At 40.6% G+C, this 21802-nt stretch overlaps 2 protein-coding genes across 4 annotated transcripts; one reads left to right on the plus strand and one right to left on the minus strand.

Moving 5' to 3' along the window:
• Positions 1 to 655: 655 nt before the first annotated feature.
• On the minus strand, positions 656 to 1498 carry LOC147888791 (uncharacterized). Of its 2 annotated transcripts, XM_087393031.1 has the most exons (3): positions 1390 to 1498; positions 1137 to 1311; positions 656 to 966 (listed from the first exon to the last, which is right to left on the minus strand). In XM_087393031.1, the coding sequence occupies exons 2-3, from the start codon at positions 1296 to 1298 to the stop codon at positions 868 to 870; spliced, it is 261 nt and encodes an 86-aa protein (XP_087249157.1). In that variant the 5' UTR covers positions 1299 to 1311; positions 1390 to 1498; the 3' UTR covers positions 656 to 867. The 2 variants fall into 2 exon arrangements, with proteins under 2 accessions (XP_087249157.1, XP_087249156.1); XM_087393030.1 differs by lacking the exon at positions 1390 to 1498 and having other exon boundaries at positions 1137 to 1383.
• Positions 1499 to 18651: 17153 nt separating this feature from the next.
• Positions 18652 to 20771, plus strand: LOC147888792 (uncharacterized). Of its 2 annotated transcripts, XM_087392156.1 has the most exons (6): positions 18652 to 18725; positions 19024 to 19164; positions 19253 to 19306; positions 19890 to 20011; positions 20212 to 20394; positions 20695 to 20771. In XM_087392156.1, the coding sequence occupies exons 1-5, from the start codon at positions 18653 to 18655 to the stop codon at positions 20326 to 20328; spliced, it is 507 nt and encodes a 168-aa protein (XP_087248282.1). In that variant the 5' UTR covers position 18652; the 3' UTR covers positions 20329 to 20394; positions 20695 to 20771. The 2 variants fall into 2 exon arrangements, with proteins under 2 accessions (XP_087248282.1, XP_087248283.1); XM_087392157.1 differs by lacking the exons at positions 18652 to 18725; positions 19024 to 19164; positions 19253 to 19306 and adding an exon at positions 19425 to 19808.
• Positions 20772 to 21802: the final 1031 nt, after the last annotated feature.

Genomic DNA, 21802 nt, shown 5'->3' on the forward strand with positions numbered 1-21802 from the left:
AGGGTGCTGGCATGCAGCTTGATTAGATCATAAAAAATTCATTTCATCTACACTCACTTTAAACAAATAATACTTTAGGACCTCCAACTTGTGCCCATGCATGTAACCTTCCAAGCAATGAGCTACAGCATTTATTTCGGAACTCTTGCCATCCTGTAAAGCATTTCCATAAAATAAGGCTGCTCCTATACAACTTCATTCAACAGGAACATCCATTACAAATATTCCCTTTAGTATAGGCACAGCTTGCGCAGCTTGTGTTCAATACTAAGCCTTCATGCATTTAAACCTTTTAAAGGTGGCCAACACAACGCTGCAAAGCTCTAGGCGCAAACCAGACTACCTGGTACAAAAGCTTACTAACACACAATTTGTTGGCTTTACGTCCATTGACTCTCCCAGTCTGCCCTGTCTATTGTACACATGGGCTGTGAAAAACATATGAACGTTTTCTTGTTCACTATACAATTTGGAATACTGGCTTTTATTTGAGGTTAAAAGTTTCAATAATGGCTTCAAAAGTTTGCAGATACAGCATATCCTCCTCACATGGGCATTTATCTCCTTCTTCAAGCGCTAGATGAAACCATCGTCTCTGATAAATTCTCGTCTTACTAACACGATGCCAATGTCATGTCCTGCCTTTAACGCGATATTAAAAATCCAAACAAGAAAATATTATTTTGTGATAAAAACGTAAAACAAACCGTGAAAAGGATCGCAATGGAAAGCCTCTTTTGTTACTGAAAGTGTACAAATTTGACAGCTGTGCCGGTCCCTTTTTGATTGAGGAAGTTCATGTTTAAAACCCCAAATTGCTTTTTCGTTTTAAAAAAACCCCAAATTGCTCTGCTCAGAGACAATCAGTCAATCCTCATCCCTGCCAGCAAACCTCCTGCTTGCTCTCCTCGCTCTCCAGCGTGCCCACAGCCACCGTATCAACAAAAACCCTCCCAAAGCATACACCTACAAGTAAGACTCCCAAGAAACTTCAAGAGTTGCACGTACTAAGTGGAAAACATAGATTTTTCTAAAAGCCTCCAGTTGAGGGCAGGAGAAGACACAAGATTCATTGCATACATAGAATAAAAAAGTCCAAGTCTGAAGAGCGGAAAACAAAGAGAAAAAGTGATGACCTGCCAAAGGTTTTTGACGCCCTGCTCGTCAGGCTCCTCGGCTGTAAGCGAGACTGCGGCATGGTGGGTCGAAGAGCGAGGGAATTGTACTCGGGATGGCGTTTCGATGGTGTCTCCCGTTCCTCCATCGCTCTTGCTAGAATCACTCTCTGTAGCAGCCATACCTTCAAAAACCCTAAACCATGGCCTACGATAAGAAGAAGAGAAGAATGTTTTCAATGTTCGGATGAACTCAACAACAAGAGTTACTGGCCAATAGCGTTTACACCAAGCGGCTAAAACTTGTGGGTATGTATGTGCCGGTCCTAAGTTCAAGCCCCAGGGGCAGCTCAGGATTTTATCTTGGTCATCCTGTATGGGGGCGCTATTGGCACTTTCAATTTCAGTACAACGCAAAATTTTTATTTTAAAAAACAAGAGTTACTTGACAAGAGCATTTAGACCAAGCGGCTAAAACCTGTGGGTGTGTATGTGCCAGTCTTGAGTTTAAGCCCTACGAGCAGCTAGCTTGGTCACCCCGTACGAGGGTGCTCTTGGCACTTTCAATTTCACTACAACGCAAAAGGCAAAAGGGTTCAGATCGGCCATAAATGCAACGTGAGGAATCCCAACGTTCTGGGTTCCACACTTGATAATTGCACGACCGCAAACCTTTTGACTCGTGGAAGGATGTTGGCTGGTGCTTGGGTAGGGATGGTGTTGGACAAACCTCCGCACCACCTGACATCTCTTCTCTCCTCACACAAATCGCGACAAGTCATACGACACACCTTCTACATCCTTGGCCGCTGCTCGATGTAGAGAACCCACCCATAGCTTATGAATCCATCATGATACTAAAGGCCATATGACAACAGTATCGTAGTTTTGTCCAAGGTGGCATGTGGTCCCCCCAATTCCCCAAAAACCAGCGAGCTCTTGTGGTCATGGGAAATCGGTTTTTCCCATAAAAACCCTTTTCCTACCATGTCATTAGGGCTTAAGGTTTGTGGTTGAATAGACAAACGATGAAATTGCAAGGCCCATTAAATTTTGGTCATTTGCTAGTAGGGGAAGTCCCATGGTCAAGTTTCCTTAGAGCTTGCCACTTCTCTCCCAAGAAAGCTCGATTGTGGGATTTTCTCGGCGATCAAGGTCCGACAAGAGCCAAGTGGGACATGCGGCAGTAAGCAATTGATAATTGGACGTTGAGGTTAGATTTGGTAAGCGGATAAAATGTGGAGCTAATAGTTGGGATGTAAGGCAAAATAGGAGTTTGTTGCTATTATTAGAGAAGCTCCCCACGTTTGCCACAGTGAGGCTATCACAGCCCTACTAATAGCCAACTTGAAGTGCCCCACAGTATTGCTACATCGTCTTTTTTCTAAGCTCTTCTAGCTGCCACCATGAATGGATCTTCTTGGATAATCCAATGGCCATGATCTTTTTGTTCAGGTGTCAAATTCCCCTTTATGGTGCTAAAATCATCAATAAAGGGGGGAAATGCTAGTTGATCCTTCTCCTCTCCTTCTCTCCACCAATGAGGAGCAAGTTTCTTCCCTTGAAATATTCAATGTGAGAGCCTCCTCATTGTCCTAGAGCCTAAACAAAGGATTAAACCCATGCTTACATGCCTAGTCCAAGAGGCCCTTTTTGAGTCCAAATATCCCCTAATGTGATTCATTGTTGCTCTAGTAGCAACAACTTTGCTTTGGCAACTTGTCTTTATTATTGGCCCCCACCTTGGCATGTTCTTGTGCTTGTGCTCTTTTGGTGGGGATGGACTTAATTGATGATGTCGTTCACTGGCGTTCACTATAAATGCCCCTCCTCCTCCTTCTTTGGGGTCATCCTATCATTGGGGATTTAGTTTAGCAAGTTCTATTAGTCTTGTTAATAGTTGCAAGAGCTCTTCAAACTCTACCTATAGTTCAAATCATTGGTGCCTTACCTCCTATAAAGATGGTGGTCCCTTTGCTTCTGAGTCTTGCCTAGACTTTGATCAACTTGCATCTCAATACTAGGACCTTGCCCAAGGTGAGGTCAAATTGAGCTTTGAGGATTTTGGACTCGGGACATCAGTTCTATATTTTCCTTTTTAATCTGGTTACTATTTGTTATTGATGTTTTGGCTCTGTGTTTTTGGTGTTGATGGCGTCTTGTTGCTTCTTAAGCTCATTCTTTAATGCCTTGAACTTCTCTTCAACTATTGGATCTCATTCCTCCACTACCCATGCCATCTCTAGCTCCCATTTCTTTTGATCCTCTTGAAATTCTCCAGGACCTAGCAATGAATGTTAAGGGCATATTGCCAACAACTTGATGTGTGGAAATTCTTTGTGGTGGATCCGTGCACTGAGGGTGCCCCAACCTTCAGCCATCTAGACACACCATGGACCTTGTCCCTTAAAATGGATTCATAGTATTGATATCCCTCTCACTCATGGATTTATATGCCTTGATATTTAGACTACCACTTTGTATGTGGAATTAGTCCTTGCATATTTTTGCCACGTGTCGCTACTAGATAAGGTTCCATTTAGCCCTGTCCTTGTTAACCAAATGTATTATCATCCTAGATTAGGTTTGGAATATGTAAGTTAAAACACACCCCGAGATGTGAAAGGATACCTTTGAAGTGATGTACCTTTTTGTAACTAACTTTTATCAAATTTTGAAAGAAGGATGTGAATGTTGAATTATTGTTGATTTAGTGTCCAATCTCTATTTTCCATTGATGTTCTATTATTTCCTAGTGTCATTTTGAGTTTTGAAATGAGAGAGAAGAACTGAATATGTGTTAAGTGCATGCTTGAGTGATCCGTGAGAGTGGTTTGAGAGAAGAGCATGAACGATTGAGACTTGCATTGCACCCTACCCAAATTTTACAAAGCAAAGTTAGTCTAAACAGAATGTCAAAGTCTTGAATGCCAATAACAATTGGTGATCCTATGGGTCTGAGGGCTCAATTCAAGTTCGATGATCATGGAATCCAAGCACATGCATAGAATAAAAATGACATGAGTGGCTTTTGCTAATTGCATGGGCTTTTGGAGTCTTAGAACAAAGGAAGTTGTGAGATGGAGACAACTATCATGTCGTCTTCTCACTTTAGTGTCATTATAATCAAAAGAAAGCACTATTGATTCCAGTTCAGATTCAAATAACCCCAATCTGGCGAATCTGGAAAGAGGCGGGTTTTGACGGTTTTGAACATTTGGAAACTCAGGTATGGTTTTAGATCACTTTGGTCTAGAGCCTAAAATTAAAAGGAATTACGATTGCAGAAGGCAGCATGTCTAAGTGCAGTGATGGGGAAGACTCCATAGCCCAAAGAACATGCTTACAAGTATAAAGCAACTACAACAACAAAATGGTGAAAGAATAGTTAGTGTTAGGATTGAACCCGATGATCCACCCCTGGGGTGCCAACTCAATATGTAATATGTTACTACCCTTGTCCAAAATCTAGGGTATGGGGGGACAAGGTCCATATATAATATGCATGGATTTCCTTAAAATTTTCCAAATATGCAAGGGAAAAATATGAAAATTTCATGTCACCCCTCCCACAAAATATAAGGTATATACCCTGACAAATATACAAGATTTTAAGATTTGTGCATATTTTTCATAATATGTGAGGCCCAAGGGGGGGGTCTTTTGGATGAGGGGGGTAAAACAAAAAATACACTAAAATATGAAAACCTATTTCCTTTTTAATTGATGTAACTTTTTCATGTATTACCCAAATTTCAAGGTCTAAATACATATTTAAAGCTCTTTTAGTGTAGAATACAACCATGTTAATTTGAATAATTTCCACTTATGGCATATTGTTAAATTCATCTCATACTCAAGATTTTTATAGGTTTTCTTATGAAAGGGAGTTGGCGCCCCAAGGATCCACCAAGGGTGGAAGAAGCATTTCAAACGATGTCCTATGATGAATCAAAATTGGAAATCCCAAAAGATCAATTAAGACAAAATTTGAAGATAATTTCCATTGGCAAAATGAGCATATTGTATCTAAGAAAGATCAGTCACAGATTGTCATTTGACCCCTCTCAAATAACAAAGGAGTACTAAGGAATACCACTAGACCTGCGAGGCCTGGAAGGTCCAGTAAACATGACTACAGATTGAACCTGATGATCCCCCAAGGGTGGAAGAAGCATTTCAAATGATCTCCTTGGATGACTCAAAAGCAAAAAGCCCAAAAGGTCAATTAAGAGGAAATTTGAAGATCGTTTCCATTGGCAAAATGAGAATATAAGAAGGATCAGTCACCAATTGTCATTTGACCCCTTTCAAATAACAAAGGAGTACGAAGGAATACCACTAGACCTACCAATCCTAGAAGATCTGGTCAACGTGATTATAGAGGATTTTGAGGAGGAAGCATAGAAATCAGATGAAAGAGCCATTGAAAAATAAGAAAATTTGGATGAAAGATCAGACAAAGAAGAAGAAAATTCAAAAAGTTCTGATGAAGAAGAGAAAAAACCAAAAATTCGAATAGAGAATCCAAATAGGAAGAAGATGGGTCAGCTTTTCATACCATGCCTAACAACCCACCACCACCACCACTACCACCTCCACCATTGCCACCACTAGTGCCACCACCTACATCACCAATGGTAGCACACCCATAGGTGGTGAGTTTAAAATGCAAGTATTTGGAATTCCATGGCAAAGACAAGGAAGATCCAGATGCACATGTGGCCCAACTTGAGACTCATTGGCAAGCCAACAGCATGGTAATCAAGATTAGGTTGGTAAAATTTTGGAGTGGCACATTTGAATCTTTAGCCTTTGCAGGCACTTAAATTGTGCCACTTCAAAAATTTACCAACTTGATCTTGATTATGAGGGTGGTGAATTAATCTGCCTAGTTCAAGATGACTGTGATGATATGCCTCAATAGATCTATGAGCACAAGTAATGGTTCTCCTTGTTCTATCCTTACATGATGACCCTAAGATACATGCATCAATGCCAAAAGAAAATCAAATCAAGTTGCTATTTAATGGCCCATATAACGGATTAAACATCATTAGAAAAGATAGGTGGGCAAGATTTCTAACCACACAAGTTGTAACATGAGCCACCTTAAATGTCATGTACCCCATGTCTAGCTAATTCTTTAGAAGCTTGATCACTAGTTTGACATGCACATGCAATTTATGCACTCTGATGTGTGTTTTTGGACTCTCATGCATGGCTTTTGGAAAGAAACAAGAAAAAATGTGTGCCCAACCATGCAAATGAGATCCAATGGGCATATTAATTTGTTTGCCTTAAAGCGGATGAGATTAGGGTCATCAAAATACTATGCCCATTAGAGACACACGCATATTATATATGCACCTGGATGCATGTTTTTTTTGCACTCAAGAAATAAGGAAAAATGTGTGCCTAATCACAAAAATGAGATCTGATGGGAGCTTTTCAAGGATGTTAAAGTGGATGAGATAAAGACCCATGCAAAGTATTGGTCTTGTTAAATTACACGATGCAGCGGAATAGAAACTGAACAAAGAATAAAGAGTACACAGCAAACTGGAGAGGAACAAACTTTTCCTTCAATACTGATATAGTACAGATGATGGCTCCATCCACCCGTGCGCTCCCACAGTGGAGCTTAGATGGCAATCTAGACAAAGACTAGGTGAAGAGCTACTAGCTGAAAGATCTCTACTGGAAGATCTGATCTGGTACAATGGACTGGGGAGGTCACCTCTTTATAGCTATGAGGGCGGTAGTCGGATCAACATAGTCGGTGGAACCGACCAATCAACCTAGTCGGTGAAGCCGACCAGTCAACCTAGTCGGTGGAACCGACTAGTCGTCCATGGAATATTCAAGGAATATTCCCTATACCATCGTCGCGGCGGCTCTCGCCCCCAAACCCCCACGAGGGGGGTCGTTGGCCCCCCTAGGACCCCCCAGGCCTCAGCAAGAATAAGGGGCTCCCACACAATCACCTTTCTACCATCAACGATCTCATTGATAGACCTCATCTGACATGCAAGTCAGGATCCATCCAGTGTCCCGAGCTCACACATGCTTCTCCTCATATGGGGGCCTTAGAACTTGAGCACCTTGGACCATCAAGGCATGTGCAACATGGAAATTCTGAGATCAAAACAAAGTATGTCGGGCCCTTGGAAATTGAACCAGGTGTACAAACATGAAACACATGTACCTCCTCTCTAACAACCTCCCCTTTCTCTGTAAGTGCCTTGTCAATCCTTTGAATAAACTCTTTATTTATTTTACTTCTCCATGACACGATCTTACCATCACGTCGAGGAAGAACATGGCTTGGTGTGTGGGTTTTTTCCAAGCGAGACGTGGGTCCCATGTTACTGACTACATCATCTACCTCAAACACAAGCCCTGCCTTCATGAGGTCCTCCCTCTCTTCCATAGTAATAGATGTCCTGCTTGCAACCTTCCAAACATCTAGCGCATTCCCACTAGGAACACCTTGAATGGACATATCCACCTTCCAAGTGTGGGTCACAGAAGTGTTGCAAAAACAAGCAAACTGCTCGGTCGCTCCATTAGGATGCTGCCTTCTTCCCTTGAAGCATGGAGCTGGCACACCATGACTTGCACTTTTTCCAAGTGCATTAATCATTGGTCCACATTGTTGGCGAGTTTCTTGCAGGTATCCAAAGCACATGACAACACTGTGTGGCTTAGTTCTCCTAATTTCCCAATTGGCATCATGCATCTCTGTCTCGTTACAAACCTCCTTCTTGGAAGGACTCACAAACTCAAGTTGTCATTTTTTTCCAACCACTCTCCTTGTTGTGATTGTAATGTATTCGGGCCGATGACTATCAAGTGCATCTATCACAGATGAACATGTGGAACTCCTCTTTCTTTGCACACTCATAGGCTCTGTCATTAGTTTAATCATGTCGGGGGAGTGTATCCCAACCTCCTTAAGCAATGTGTGTGTTAAATCAACAAGCTTATTCCTATCCCCCTTACTAGATCCACTCCCATCAACAATGCACTTTCAGAGGGTTTCCAAATTTGGTCCTATTCCTAGATGTTTGCCAGACATGAAAGCATTGTAATGAACACATTGAAGCATGCTCATAGCCAAGTCTGCTACACAAGCTTCATACGACAAGATATGTTTTGCATAGCCAAGTGCTGCTCTCATGCTTGAGTGTTTTGTCTCTGAAAGATTTATAGTTTGAACAAAAGGTGAATGTTCATCTTGTTACAAGAACATTCCCCCCCACTGGGAGACTCTAACATCCCACCAAGCTAACTATGTTTGTAGTGTTGGCAACTCCCCCTCTTTGACATGTACTGGAGACCAAAATAATGACAATTGTCTCTTGTAGTGGTCAGCAGAAGTTGTGGTTGTTGCTGCCCTCCATTTCCGACACAATAGTTTATTATCTTTATGAAACTGAGGCTTTATGCACCTTTTTGTATGCTCAATTATGATCATCTCCAAGTGGAAACCACATGTCCTTTCTTTACCCTCCATCACATTCTCGGGGCCCCCATTGTACACTATGCAGACAACAAGCCAATTTGCACCTGCACCATCTGCCATGAAGCCCCGAAATTCAGGTGGTTCAAATCCACTTTTCTCCATCTGGTTGTTCAAAAGCTTCCAGAATTGAACTTGTGCATTTGTATCTTGTACCTTAAATTCACATATTGCTATTGTCCAAAGTTCTCTTATGTAGGGGTCATATACATGAGCTCTCATTGTCGACCATCCTTTTACTCGATGGATATGGTCAAAGTGAACCCATTGTGACCCAAGGCTCCCCCTTGGGCGCATGCAATTCACCAAGTCCATGCCAAATCTTGGACCTATGGTGGACATTTTAAAAATATGTGGCTACATATCATCTTGTAATTATCTAGGAAATAGAATGCTTTGCACATATGGTACTTGCATCTCCATTTTAGATCCATTATTGAATCCAATCCACTATCTCCTCCTCGAGCTTTAGTTCTTGCACTCTACACCACTCTTTGAAGCCGCCTCCTCTGTGTCATTGGTGTGATGGTATCCAAAACCTCTTGAAACTGATTGTCATCAAGTATTTCAACATCAACCCCATCCCTTGCAAGCAACGTATCCATCATCACATATTTTGTCACCACTGACACCTCTTTGTTTTTGCAAGAAGCATTTGTATTCATCATGGCATGCCTCAAAACAAGATCTTCTACCTCAATTTCTTTTGCACGGTTTCTGCCCTTCTTTATAGGATGGTCATGTAAACCAACATGTATTGCACACCTAGTTGTTCTTTCTCTTTCATGTGGGATGCAGTAATATATGGAAGCATTACATTCATAAACACACTCTGGGATTGCCAAGCAGTGCTTGCACAAAATGGACACCAATGCAGGACCAATAGGAGGTCTCCTAAGCTTTCCCCTCCACTGTGTATCATTCAACACTCCCATACATTCAAGATAAGGGCAATCAACATTAAAGCATCTTAGGTATCTAGAACATCTACTCATTCTAACAACACCATGGAAAAAGTCTTGTGAGCAAGTGGAATATTTTGTCCAAACATGCCCATCTACATTTTGTTCCATGCCAGTCATTGGTGAACCATTGGGACATGGAGGAAGTTCAAAGACAATGTACCCATCATAAGTTTGTGGCATTTCTGTAACCTTTTCAATATGAAGTGCAAATGTAAGTGCAACGTGCAATGAGCTATGAAAAGGCATCCTCTCAGTCAAGGAGAGAACACTAGTCACCTCTGTAGTTTCAAAATTAGTATGAGTACCTTTCCTTGTAATAACCTCCACTCAAAAGCTTGAATGTTGCTGCCCATTGATCTAGAAACCCTTTTCACTGTCCTCCAAGTCCATGACTAGAAGAACTATTGCAATCTCATCCACTCCCATTTCATGATGCAAACTAATCTCTTCGGCCTCAATGTGAAAGTGCTCTTTGAAGTCTGCCAGTGAGATCTCCAATATGGGAGTGTCATAATGGATGGATAATGTTGCAGCCTCTCCATATCGAATGTCCATGGATGAAGGCATGTCTGTGGGGTGGGAGCTGAGGACCAATGATTGCCTTTACGAGAAAGATGAATAGCGGGCGACTAGCAAGGACCTAAGGATGAGAAATGTTACCAAGTATGGGAAGCCACAATGCAGAGATTAGATAGCTTGCAATATTCAAAAGAGATGTTTAATGTATTCGAGATAACTGGACAGCCAAGGAGAGTTGTTCAAACTCTTGGAAGTGGCAATGCAAGTTGTGGTCGATGTTGAGATATGGTGCCATGAGCACATAGATTAAAGGGCTAAGGTATGATATAGGAAAGAATTAAAGTAGCCACCCTAGGATGTGGACTACATGATGTGGAGATGTGGATTGAGGATATCCACAAGGAGAGATATGGATGAGAGGATCCCACATGGTTGACTATTCAAAGGGCACTCTCTATATAAGAGGCCTGTCATGTATTGTTGAGAACACACATTGCAAGAGATATAGATTTGCTATCTCCCTCTCATGTCTTATTTAGTGTGCTTTGAGCCTCCTTAGTTCTTTCGCTGATCTTGTGTGCACTAGGCTTAGTGGCGATCACATGTTGGCCTTTTAACATGGTATCAGAGCATAGGTTGTCCACTAAGTTTAGGTAGTTTAGTATGTGTTTTCATGCTTTGAGTGTAGAGAAGATTATGGCACACTCATGTTATTAGAGCTTATGCCCTTGCTGCTGTCTAGGAAGAAACGAGTTGATGATGCATAGAAGGAAAAGCCTGCTGCAGTGAAGAAGATAGGAAGAGAGACTAGTGCTGCAACAAGCGGATGCAAAGCTGTGCAAATGACTCGCTTGGCTACAGACTCTTTGTTTGTTGTTTATGGTTCAGCCTCCAAGGAACTCTATAGATGAGTTTCAAGCTCGGCCTACAAAGGCGACTCTCAAGAGCAACAAGCACGTTTGGCTATCTATATCAAGCTCTTGCATCGCCAACGGAGAGCTGCAAGCTGGAGCCAGAATATCCAAATTTTGCGTGTTGCTGCATGTTGTTAATCCATGCTCATGTTTTGTTCTAAAACTCAGAATTTGTTCTCCACGGATAGCACGTGCACTCAACACAGCAACAATGAGCAGCCTACACTACAGAACAGACAACCAACAACTTCGACGAAGGCCAATGCGCAATGAACCATCCAAAGCCTATAGACCAGCGACCTCTCCAACGGCAAAGCATCCTTGAAGGCAAGAAAGCTCATCAGCCTCTGCACGGTATCAAGCCTTCCTCCTCAACAACGCGACAACTCTCAAGCTCCCACAGCGACCCTTCTCCATTAGCAAGCTTCACGGGCTGCTCCAAATGACAAGCAGCAACTCGGAGCTCTTCTACGACTCCACGGATCTCTCCATCCATAACAACTCAGCGTCCTAGCTCCAAGCGCATCCAGTAGCCCCGAACCTTCAAGGCGGCTTCTATAAGCCTCCAAGGGCAAGAAGCAACGATTCGACCCCAACGCATCTGCTCCAAGCCCATATTATCCCCATTGCGATGCCCGCGACAAACCGCCAGTAGCAGGAAGGAAACGGCGAGCCGCAGTAGTAGGAGGCACCATAGCCGTAGTGACAAGGTAGCCGAGCAATCCAACAGGCCAGCCACCTTCGAACCATTGACAATGCCCCGCTCCAAAACGGTGACACTCCAAGACGAGGAGAAAGAGTCAGAAAAGAGCCACACATCATTCCCGTCTCGGTGTCTCGCATCGACATCGCCATAGGTCTCCTAAGGTTCTCAAAAATTGCCACGTGGTAGATAATAACTAACCAGGGTTAGTTAGAAATACCCCTGGTTGAGTTGGTGGTCACACTAGAGTTAGTTCACCCTTGGTCAAATGGGCAACCATGGTTAAGTCAGAGTTAGGGTTAGTTAAGCCACATCAACATGCACAGTCAGCAGTGCCTTCTAAGCACACAGCCTCTTGTTAAGCATAGTATGGAATTCAGCATGTGAATCCCTGTGCCACATCATCAAGGCCCCCTCTTCTTCACAAAACCTTCAACAAGGCGTAACTTGCAATCCAGAAAGAATTCGGACATGCTCTAAAAAGGAAAAGTGATCCCTTTTCGAGCTCTACGCACCTATCAGATCAGAATCATTGTATGGAATTAGACATTGCCAATATTGAAAGAAATCAATTGGTAAGACCTTTGCAACAATTGGAAAAGCAAAGCATGAATGCAAACATCGATGAAAAAAAAAAAAAAGCAAGCCGAAAGCACAAGTGTACGAGATGACCATAGCTCAAAACATGGCATCCACACATAAAGCATTAAGGCACATAGAAGAACAAATCATCATGCATGAAGCTACACCAAGCAAAGAAGCAAATGCCATCGTCATCAAGCCATGAGCCAAAAGGTGACATCAATGGAATGTATTGAGAAATAAAAACCTTGCCAACCTTGCCTATGTTTTGTAAATCAAGCCTGACCACCTGAGAGTAGCTATGAAAGCACCCAGGGGAGGTATTGATATGTAAAAACCACACTTTACCACCTTAAGTAGCAATGCATGCACTAAGGGGAGGTGATGGAATGTAACTCACATCTGACCACCTTGTAGTAGCCAAAGGATCATGGCACCAAGGGGAGGTGTTGAGATATGGTGCCATGAGCACATAGATTAAAGGGCTAAGGTATGGTATAGGAAAGAATTAAAGTAGCCACCCTAGGATGTGGACTACATGATGTGGAGATGTGGATTGAGGATATCCACAAGGAGAGATGTGGATGAGAGGATCCCACATGGTTGACTATTCAAAGGGCACTCTCTATATAAGAGGCTTGTCATGTATTGTTGAGAACACACATTGCAAGAGATATAGATTTGCTATCTCCCTCTCATGTTTTATTTAGTGTGCTTTGAGCCTCCTTAGTTTTTTCGCTGAGATCTTGTGTGCACTAGGCTTAGTGGCGACCACATGTTGGCCTTTTAACAGTCAAAGAGGAGAGGAGAGGAGCTCATGGAATGCAGGCAGTAGTAGAAGACGAGGTCTGATGCAATGGAGGTGGCAGTACATTAAGAGAGCTCAGGGAATGGAGGTGATAGTACAAAATGATATGGTAAGGGAATGGAGGTGGAAGAGTTAGTTGGCTTTCTACTGAATCATTGGTCGCGGTAGTAGGCTGTTCATAGGCAGAGTCATTAATTAATTATTGTTTTCCTTAATTTCATTTTTTTTCCTTAAAGAAATGATCATCCTTCCAAAGTATGACATTGAATGTAAGGATAGGCAAACCCAATGCTATCATAAACTGGCAATCTAAGAATGTGACACTACTGGTAGGCCAAGAACGTGTCTGCAAATGAGTGTTATTGTCATAACTCCCTTTCCTATAAACAATGCTTCTATAAAATTTAGGCAACATGTATATGTAATGATCCTTGACGTCCCTTAACCGCGCATGATGCCCCTAAACCTTGACAACTTCCACTCTTCATGACGGCCCCTCCATTCATGATTTTTAATTTTCAACAGTGGAGAGACAACCAGCGGAAGAGATAGGAGCTAAAAAAACCTACAAAATTGGCGATGGCACTGATACGTCTACAAAGGGTGATGGCATTGTATGGAGTTCGATAGGCTCTTGTTATTCCCTCAAAAAGTGGCAAAGGATCCATACAAAGCAAAATATGCAAACCTATGCAAAATATGCGAACCATATGCTTGAAAGGATCCATACAAAGGATCCATACCATAGTCAAAATATGTGAACCTATGCTTGAAAGCTCAAACGTCTATCTCTTAACGAAATGTATTTGTGCAAACTCTTCTTCTTCACAAAAACAGTGCCTCCATCTACAATGCCTCCTTCTGTGAGATCTACAATGCCTCCTGCATGACGGCTCCTATTGGTTGAACTCCTCCTCGTGCTTGACAGCTTGACGAACTCCTCCTCCTGCTTGACGGCTTGGTCATTTCTTCTTGGTTGGCTATCCTCCTTCTGGTCAAACTCCTTGAGGAACGTTTCTTCTTTATTGTGTCGACGGGTAAGTAAAACCTATATTCTTTGCTTCTATAACTCATTCAGGAACGTTTCACTTGCCCATAAGCCTCTTGTTTCAAAGGCTTATAGGCTAGAAATAGGCAGCGCATTAACGTGATGCCTATTTCTAGCCTACAAGCCTTTGAAACAAGAGGCTTATGGGAAGAAGATGATTTTAGCTTGCATTTAAACATTTCTTTCTACTGAGTTTCTTTCCAAACGAACTTCTCTTATGGTAGCTTGAATGTAAACCTTGAGCTGCATCCATAGGCTTAGTTGCTGCTCTAAACATTACATTGTTCAAACAAGGGGAAGAACAAACGTTTTTGCTCTGAATTTCTCCATGAGTGTCATATCTACAAACAAAGGCTCACTATCCTTGTCCACCATATTCCACCTCCTCCTATTTGAAGTTACTAACAATTGTAATGCGGCCTCTCAAGTTTCCAAATAATGTGGCCTCCTTTTGCACTTCTTCTGGGCGAACCACGAAGTCCCATACATCCTTTTGACAATGCCACAAGGCTCTTATTTCTAAGCCTTGTGGGCATGAAAGAGGCAGTGTGTTAATGTGATGCCTCTTTCATGCCCACAAAGCTCAAAAACAAGAGTCTGAAGGGTTTGGCAAAAGGAGATAGAAGTCAAGATGTTTTCTGGTCAAGTTCACTGCCTCAAGGCTTGCATAAGAATAAAGCAATTAAGTACAATCATAAGTAGAGATTAGCCAAAAATATAGATCGACATATGCATGTGTTCAAGCGTGAAGGGGATAAGTCAATACTGATTTTACAATTGGGTTTTGTAGAAGTGATGTTTTGTTAGAGGCTAGCACAATGAAGCTAAGTCTATATCCCCAAAGGCTTCTAGCTCATAGTTAAAAACTGTAGCCTGGATATTGGAAGGTTGGGTGTTCTTGCCTTTTGAGGAACACCATGGTAATTGGGTAATGATTCTCACACGAAAATTTGGAGGATACTTATCTTCTATTCGTGTGGACCCATAAGAGGATGCTAGTAACATGAAACGGTAGGTGTGTCCAGTAAATGGTGTATGGGTGGGAAAACAATAAGGAATGGCTCATGTGTCGGCTAACACTTGGTCTCTATGTCTTGGGAGTTTGCTTGTAGGGACTGATGGGAGGTGAGAATGGTCTTTTTCACTTTGGAGAATAAATCCCAAGCTATTATTAGTTAAATAGAATACTTATGATCACCTTTCAATAAAAGCATCATTAAAGAAAGTATGTGAGCATTGTAAATGTGTGTGCATGTGGTCCTCAATTGCTTCAATATGAAGATTCCTTTAGGAAGTGTTAACTTTTGTGTTGAGCTATCATCATATGCCATGGGATAGCATATAGCCTAGGTTTTGTTAGGGCATTAGTTCTTTTGGTACCTATGGTACCATAAGCCAAGAAAGGTTCATGCCCATAAGCGTCATGTCTTTTAGGCTTATAAGCATATAATAGGTAGTGCGTTAACACGCTGCATGTTTCATGCCAACAAGCACAAAAAACATGAGGCTTATTGGCATTACCTATCATGCTAATAAGCCTCATGTTCTTTGGGCTTGTTTGCATGAAATAGGCAGCGCGTTAACACACTGCCTATTTCATGCAAACAAGCCCAAAGAAAATGAGGCTTATTGGCATGATAGGTAATGCCAATAAGCCTGTTAACGCGCTGCCTATTTCTTGCAAACAAGCCCAAAGAACATGAGGCTTATGGGCATGAACCCTTGCTCCTCTATTGGGATCTTCAAGTTGAATCCATGCTCTATTGATGACCAATTTTCTCTTTGTGAATCTACTCTAGATAGTGAAACAAAACTCCATACTTTCAATGAATGGTGTACAGTGCTTTTGGAATGGCCTTGTTTGCTAAGAGCTGTTCGTGCATGTGTTTTTGATATTTTCTTAGATCATTTATGGCAAATTTTGCAACTAGAGGATGGGAATTGGGATCTTCTAAAGTAGGGTTGCCTATTTTGGATTGATAGACCTGCTTTTCAAACTCCTTTTTCCCATTTTCATAGCTTCCTATACTCCATTTTAAGCTCGTGTTTTAGAGGCATGAATGAATGAAATAGGCAGTGTGTTAACACGCTACCTATTTCATGCATTCATTCCTGTAAAACAAGAGCCTAATGGGAGAGCATTGAGAGCATGAAATATTGGTCTGCCAAACCAAAATGTTGTACTGCCAATTCTATCATGACCATATATTTGCTATTCTCTTTGCTTTCTTTACAACTATGTTTGAGAATGTCTCTGTTGGCCCATGTCAATCAAGTTAGCACTGAACTGTTGTTTCAATTCTTGTTACTCCAGATGTCAATGTTTTCTTTGATGCTTCAAATTGTTGCTTGAAATATTCAACACTTTTTAATGTGATCTACCTCCTTCAACAATACATGCAATTTGTGATACATATGGAGGTCATTTCATTCACTTCTTTTGTATTCTTTTGGAAGTGCAATTGTTTTTTAGACAGGACCCATAGATGGGAGTTTTAGTTTGGATGTATAACATGGTTGCTCATATAGGTTTGCTTTCACAAAGTGGATTGGTATTTATTTTCTAATTTCTTCTCCAACAGAAAACTATAGTTTTGGCATTTCAAGATGATAGGAAGAAGGGGAAGAAAGAGTCAGGAAGGTAAGCAAAAAAATGCAACAAGAGGAAAGAAGACAACTCCCCTTGCTGAGACTTCAATAGGTGGGACTAGAGAACAAGTGAATAATGTCACTGAAGAACAAGTGAATATTGTTGGCACATCATCTCCTCCAAGGGAAGAAGAAGGAAAAGATGGGGTGGAGATGGAGGAAACAGAGGTGCAGGTGGAGTATGGAGGTGATGTTATTGGGAGATGCCAAATAGTCGATTCTGATCAGTGTCCATGAATCCCTCTTTGTAGATTGATCCCATATGCAAGGGTTAGAGGGCTTCGTGATGATGTTTCATCTCTGAAGAGTACTTTCCAGGTGGAGGGTTACCTTCCCGAAAAAGGATCCTTTATTGTTTCAATATGCAAGAGTGGTGGAGAAGAGCAGTTAGTAACTCATGAGATTAGAGAGAGTTGGGATAAGACCTGGAGGGAGTGGATGCTGAGTTTGAGAAGGAACTTCTTGTAGGTAATGCATTCAGGTTGATGTATGGGAAGATGTTCTTTGTGTGGGAGGGAAATCACAAGACCACAACATGGATGAATGTTATCAAGGAAATTTTTCCCACTAACAAGAAGAGGCATATCAAAGTTATACGTACAATTATTGATCCAAGAAGAATAAGTGAGATTTCTCTATTGGCGGGATCATAGAAAATGAATTCGTAAGTATTTTTTTGTCAAGCATATCATTTTGTGTATTCACATAGTACATTGTCTCCCATAATATCTTTTCAAACATATGACTTGAGTTTGAATTTGTCCTTTCAGCATGAATGAGCATGCCATGATAAAGCCAAGTCTTAGGGACATACTCATAAATGCTCACAACATTTGTGAGTGTGATCCCAGTGTATTATTGAAATCTTTGTCCCCTGCAGAAGTAAAATCTATAGAGCATCGGAGGGCTCAAGAAAGTAAGGGGAAGAAACCATGGTTTCCACTAATGAGGGGATATCTTGCAAGACTTGTATTTCAGGTATGGTTATTCTCTTCTTTGGTGTTTCATTCACTTTCATTTCTTTGGTTGCTCTAACACTCCAAGCTTGTGTAGGTTAATATAGTACAGATCTAAAGAAGGCACTTGATAAGATATCCACAACAAATTACCTGTGGAACAAAGGAATGAGGCAAAGGCAAAGCATAGGGTGCAGATACAAAAAAGAGTAGCTGATAGGGTGGGAAAGGTTACATTTGTTTTTTAACACTTAGAAATATTTATTTCCAACTTTTATGACTGGAATGCAATGCTGCAATATTAGTGCATTCATTCTAAAGTTCTTTTCATGTTTGGAATGCTTGCATAGGTGCTTAACTGTATAGATCTAGGTTTGGGTGAGAGATGGTTAGATAAGATGTTTGGCCTATGGTTTGAAGGAGCAGATTCGTGTGTGATATTGGAAAAATTGTAGCTCATTGCAAAGTCTCTAGGAAAGAAGACAATTTTCCTTTCCTTGTTGGAGGCTACTAAACCTACACGAGAAATGTATTTCATGCCAGTTGGAGATTTGGAATACAAGAACGTGAGTTATAGTTATACATTTTCTTGATTTATTGAGAGTGCTTCGAAGGTAGAAGAGGAACAAATTTCTATTGTGAAAGTAATTATTCTCTAAATTCATGAACAGATGGATTAGTAGAGAGATTTTCTTGGAGAGAGTTGAAATAATGGCCATCAAAGTAATTTCTGACTTGAGCAATGTCACCACCATAGGAGTCCCATTGGAGACCCCAAAGGATTATACTATACAACAGTATATGGAAGACATTAAACTAGAAGGGAGAAAACACATGTTCATGGCATTGAGATCAAAAGAGGTGAAGAATGATGCTAAGAGTGGAAATAAGGGAGAAGGACTTTCTAAACTCAACATGGCTGCACGTAGGGTTGTTTTTAGGTATGCTACTCTCTTGTGATTATGTGTACTTCTGATTTGTTTCTTGGGTTGTTTGCTTCATTGTGAACTTGTTGGTTATCAATTTGATATATCTTTATGCAACTTTGTGAATGTATTTTTTGCATGTTGGTTGAAAGGTCTTGCATATTTGGTAAAAGAGAAGAAGATACCTGAAATTTGAATTTGTGCAAGAATTGGCTAGAAGTTGGACACAATGCATGTGTTTATCCACCTACCATGCATAGTCTCTCTCAGTGGGAACTAGAAAACTGTCCTTGGTGGATTGACTTTCCTAAAGGACAAGTACTAGTGAGGGAGAGGGATTTGTTCAAAACATATGGTTTAGGAAAAGGCAAAGAAGAAGTTGTCGATAAAGGAGAGGAAAGATCCAGGAGGCTGAGAAAAGACAAAGAGAAACAAGAACCATCGAAAAAGAAAGGTAAGGAGAAAAAATGCATGTTAATTCTTTTTGTTCATTGAATGGATTTGGTATTGTTTGGTTTTGTGAATATTTTTTGTTTGTTTAGATACGGAGCCACTTAGCCCCTCCAAACATGATAGAGATGACATAGAGGTTGCAGGTGATCAACTAGCTTTCTCGTATGTATGTTTTTGTTGCTTGAAATAAAGGCTTGAATGTGGCTGAAATAGTTTTTTGTCTCAGGCACAAAGTCTTCTGAAAAGGTTGTACATAAATATGTGTTTCACAAACCACAATCTCCTGATGTTACGTTTGTCAATGGTATCACTCCCTTATATGCATGCATGGTTGTATGGTTGGTGATTATATAACCATGGGAATGGACTTTACATAGGGAAAGAAAAATGACAGATATGCTATCCTCCATGACTTTTTTGTGACCTTGGTTAGTCCAGACAGGGATCACTTGAGGATGGGTAAGAAGGTAAAGTGGGCTGCAGATTTTATTTTGCTTGATCTTCCCAATGGATGCCCACTAGAGGACAGAGGTCCCACCCCAGTGTGGAATGTTTTGTTAGAGGAGCATGTTCGTCATGGGCTAGCAGTTGTAGCCACATCTTTGTCTGACAATGGCTGGTTGGCATGCATATGTCCTATGGCAGGTAAGATGTATAGCTTAACTTGAATGGTATGTAATCTTTTTTATTTCAATTGGCTCAAGATTTTGGCTTCTTTTACTATAGGTCATTGTGTGTCTTGGATGGAGAGATTTTCTTATGTTCAAGGATTAGAAGTTGTTAGACGTATCATCATACATGATAAACTTCCATATGGATATTGGAAAGAATGGGGTAGAACTCATAAGGTAAGCAATACGTTCAATCTTTACAGTCCTTTCAAACTGATTTTTTCATGTGTCTTGCTATATATTATACAAATAGTATGTTATAAACTTGAAATAAGTGTTTTCATTTGAGTTATGTTTGGTTTGTTTTAAATCATGCTGTGTTTCAATGCTATCATGCTTCCAAGACTAATCTTTAATTTTGTATTGTTGATTTGTAGATGCATGTATCGTTGTTGGCTCTACTTTGTAGAGCCAAGAAGAATCCACATGTGTTTTGGGAAGAGAGTGCAACTTTGTTTCATATGCTTTTCATTGATCCTCTGGATGACATGTGAATGCACTATGTACCTGTAGCTGAGAGGACAACCTTGCCAATGTCCTCTCAAGTGGTCCGAGGTGGGCTAGAGAGGAGTAGCTTTTTAATTGGGTGCCTTTTATCTATGTTGTGTGTTCCTGGTGGACTTGTATTGGAGATGGGTTGTGGCACATCTCCTCTAATGCGTGCATGCTAGTGGTAGGCCTTGCTTCTCTTTTGATTCTAAGAGCAGTATTGTGGCTAACATTGTTGAGCCACTTGCAGCGGATCATTCTGGGAAAAGGGTGAGGTTAGAGCATGATGGAGATGGACAGGATGATAGAGTGGACCCTATTCCAAATCCTTTTGATGAGTAGTATGTAGCTGACCTCACTTCTTTTTTGACAAACAATTTGGATTTTTCATATGGATAACTTTTATGCTCTATTTATGTGCATGTATAATCTGATGACATTCATGGGTACCTTCAAATATTAAAACTCCAATTTGTGATATGTTTCTTAGTGTTAATCAAATGTTTTGCAAAAACATCATTTATTTGTTGTAATAATCAAGCACTTTTTTCAATAGAAGTTCATCTTGTGAGTGCCATGAATGACTTTTCCATTTTGACTTACTATGGTTTGAAATGTATTTTTGGTTGTAGTACATTGCCATGCTATGCAGAAGAAATGGCAAGGCTCATGGCAGGCAATCAGAGATGTGATAAGAGGCCTCCAGATAGGCAAAAACTGCATAACTTCTTAGTTGATGATGAATGTGAGGAAGAGTAGAAAATTGTTGAGAAAAACTTTTTGTTTATAGTCTGCAGATAACCATTTGGTTGAGAAAAGCTATTTCTTAATATTCAAATTTCAAGAGGTACTGTTATTGTTCTCTATATGATGCAAAAGATGGCTCGCAAATCACACTTGACTTTTAATTAAGATATTGGTGGTGTATTTTTTAAGCATTCGATTGAATCATATTGAATGTCATGATATATTTATGGAAGTGATACAATCCCATGCTATGAAGTGTTTAGGCAATTTGTTCATCACACTTATTTTTTAAGTGATACCTATCTTAGTAAGTGTTGAGAAAAACTTTTTGTTTGTAGTTTGCAGATAACCATTTGGTTGAGAAAATCTATTTCTTAATATTCAAATTTCAAGAGGTACTGTTATTGTTCTCTGTATGATGCAAAAGATGGCTTGCAAATCACACCTGAGTTTTAATTAAGATATTGGTGGAGTATTTTTTAAGCATTCAATTGCTTCATGGTTTAGTAACAATTTCAGTAAGAAGAATCATATTGAATGTCATGATATATTTATGGAAGTGATACAATCCCATGCTATGAAGTGTTTAGGCAATTTGTTCATCACACTTATTTTTTAAGTGATACTTATCTTAGTAAGTGAAAAATATCATGCAATGCGGAGTATTGTAATCGTAGTTGTTCGTATCAAAAGGGTCATTTGAAATGCGAAATAATGTTGGGTTCAATAATG

The sequence above is a fragment of the Dipteris shenzhenensis genome, chromosome 21 (genome assembly GCF_047967505.1).
Source record: "Dipteris shenzhenensis isolate YYH24624 ecotype China chromosome 21, Dip_SZ_1.0, whole genome shotgun sequence".
In the NCBI taxonomy this organism is placed as follows: Eukaryota; Viridiplantae; Streptophyta; class Polypodiopsida; order Gleicheniales; family Dipteridaceae; genus Dipteris; species Dipteris shenzhenensis.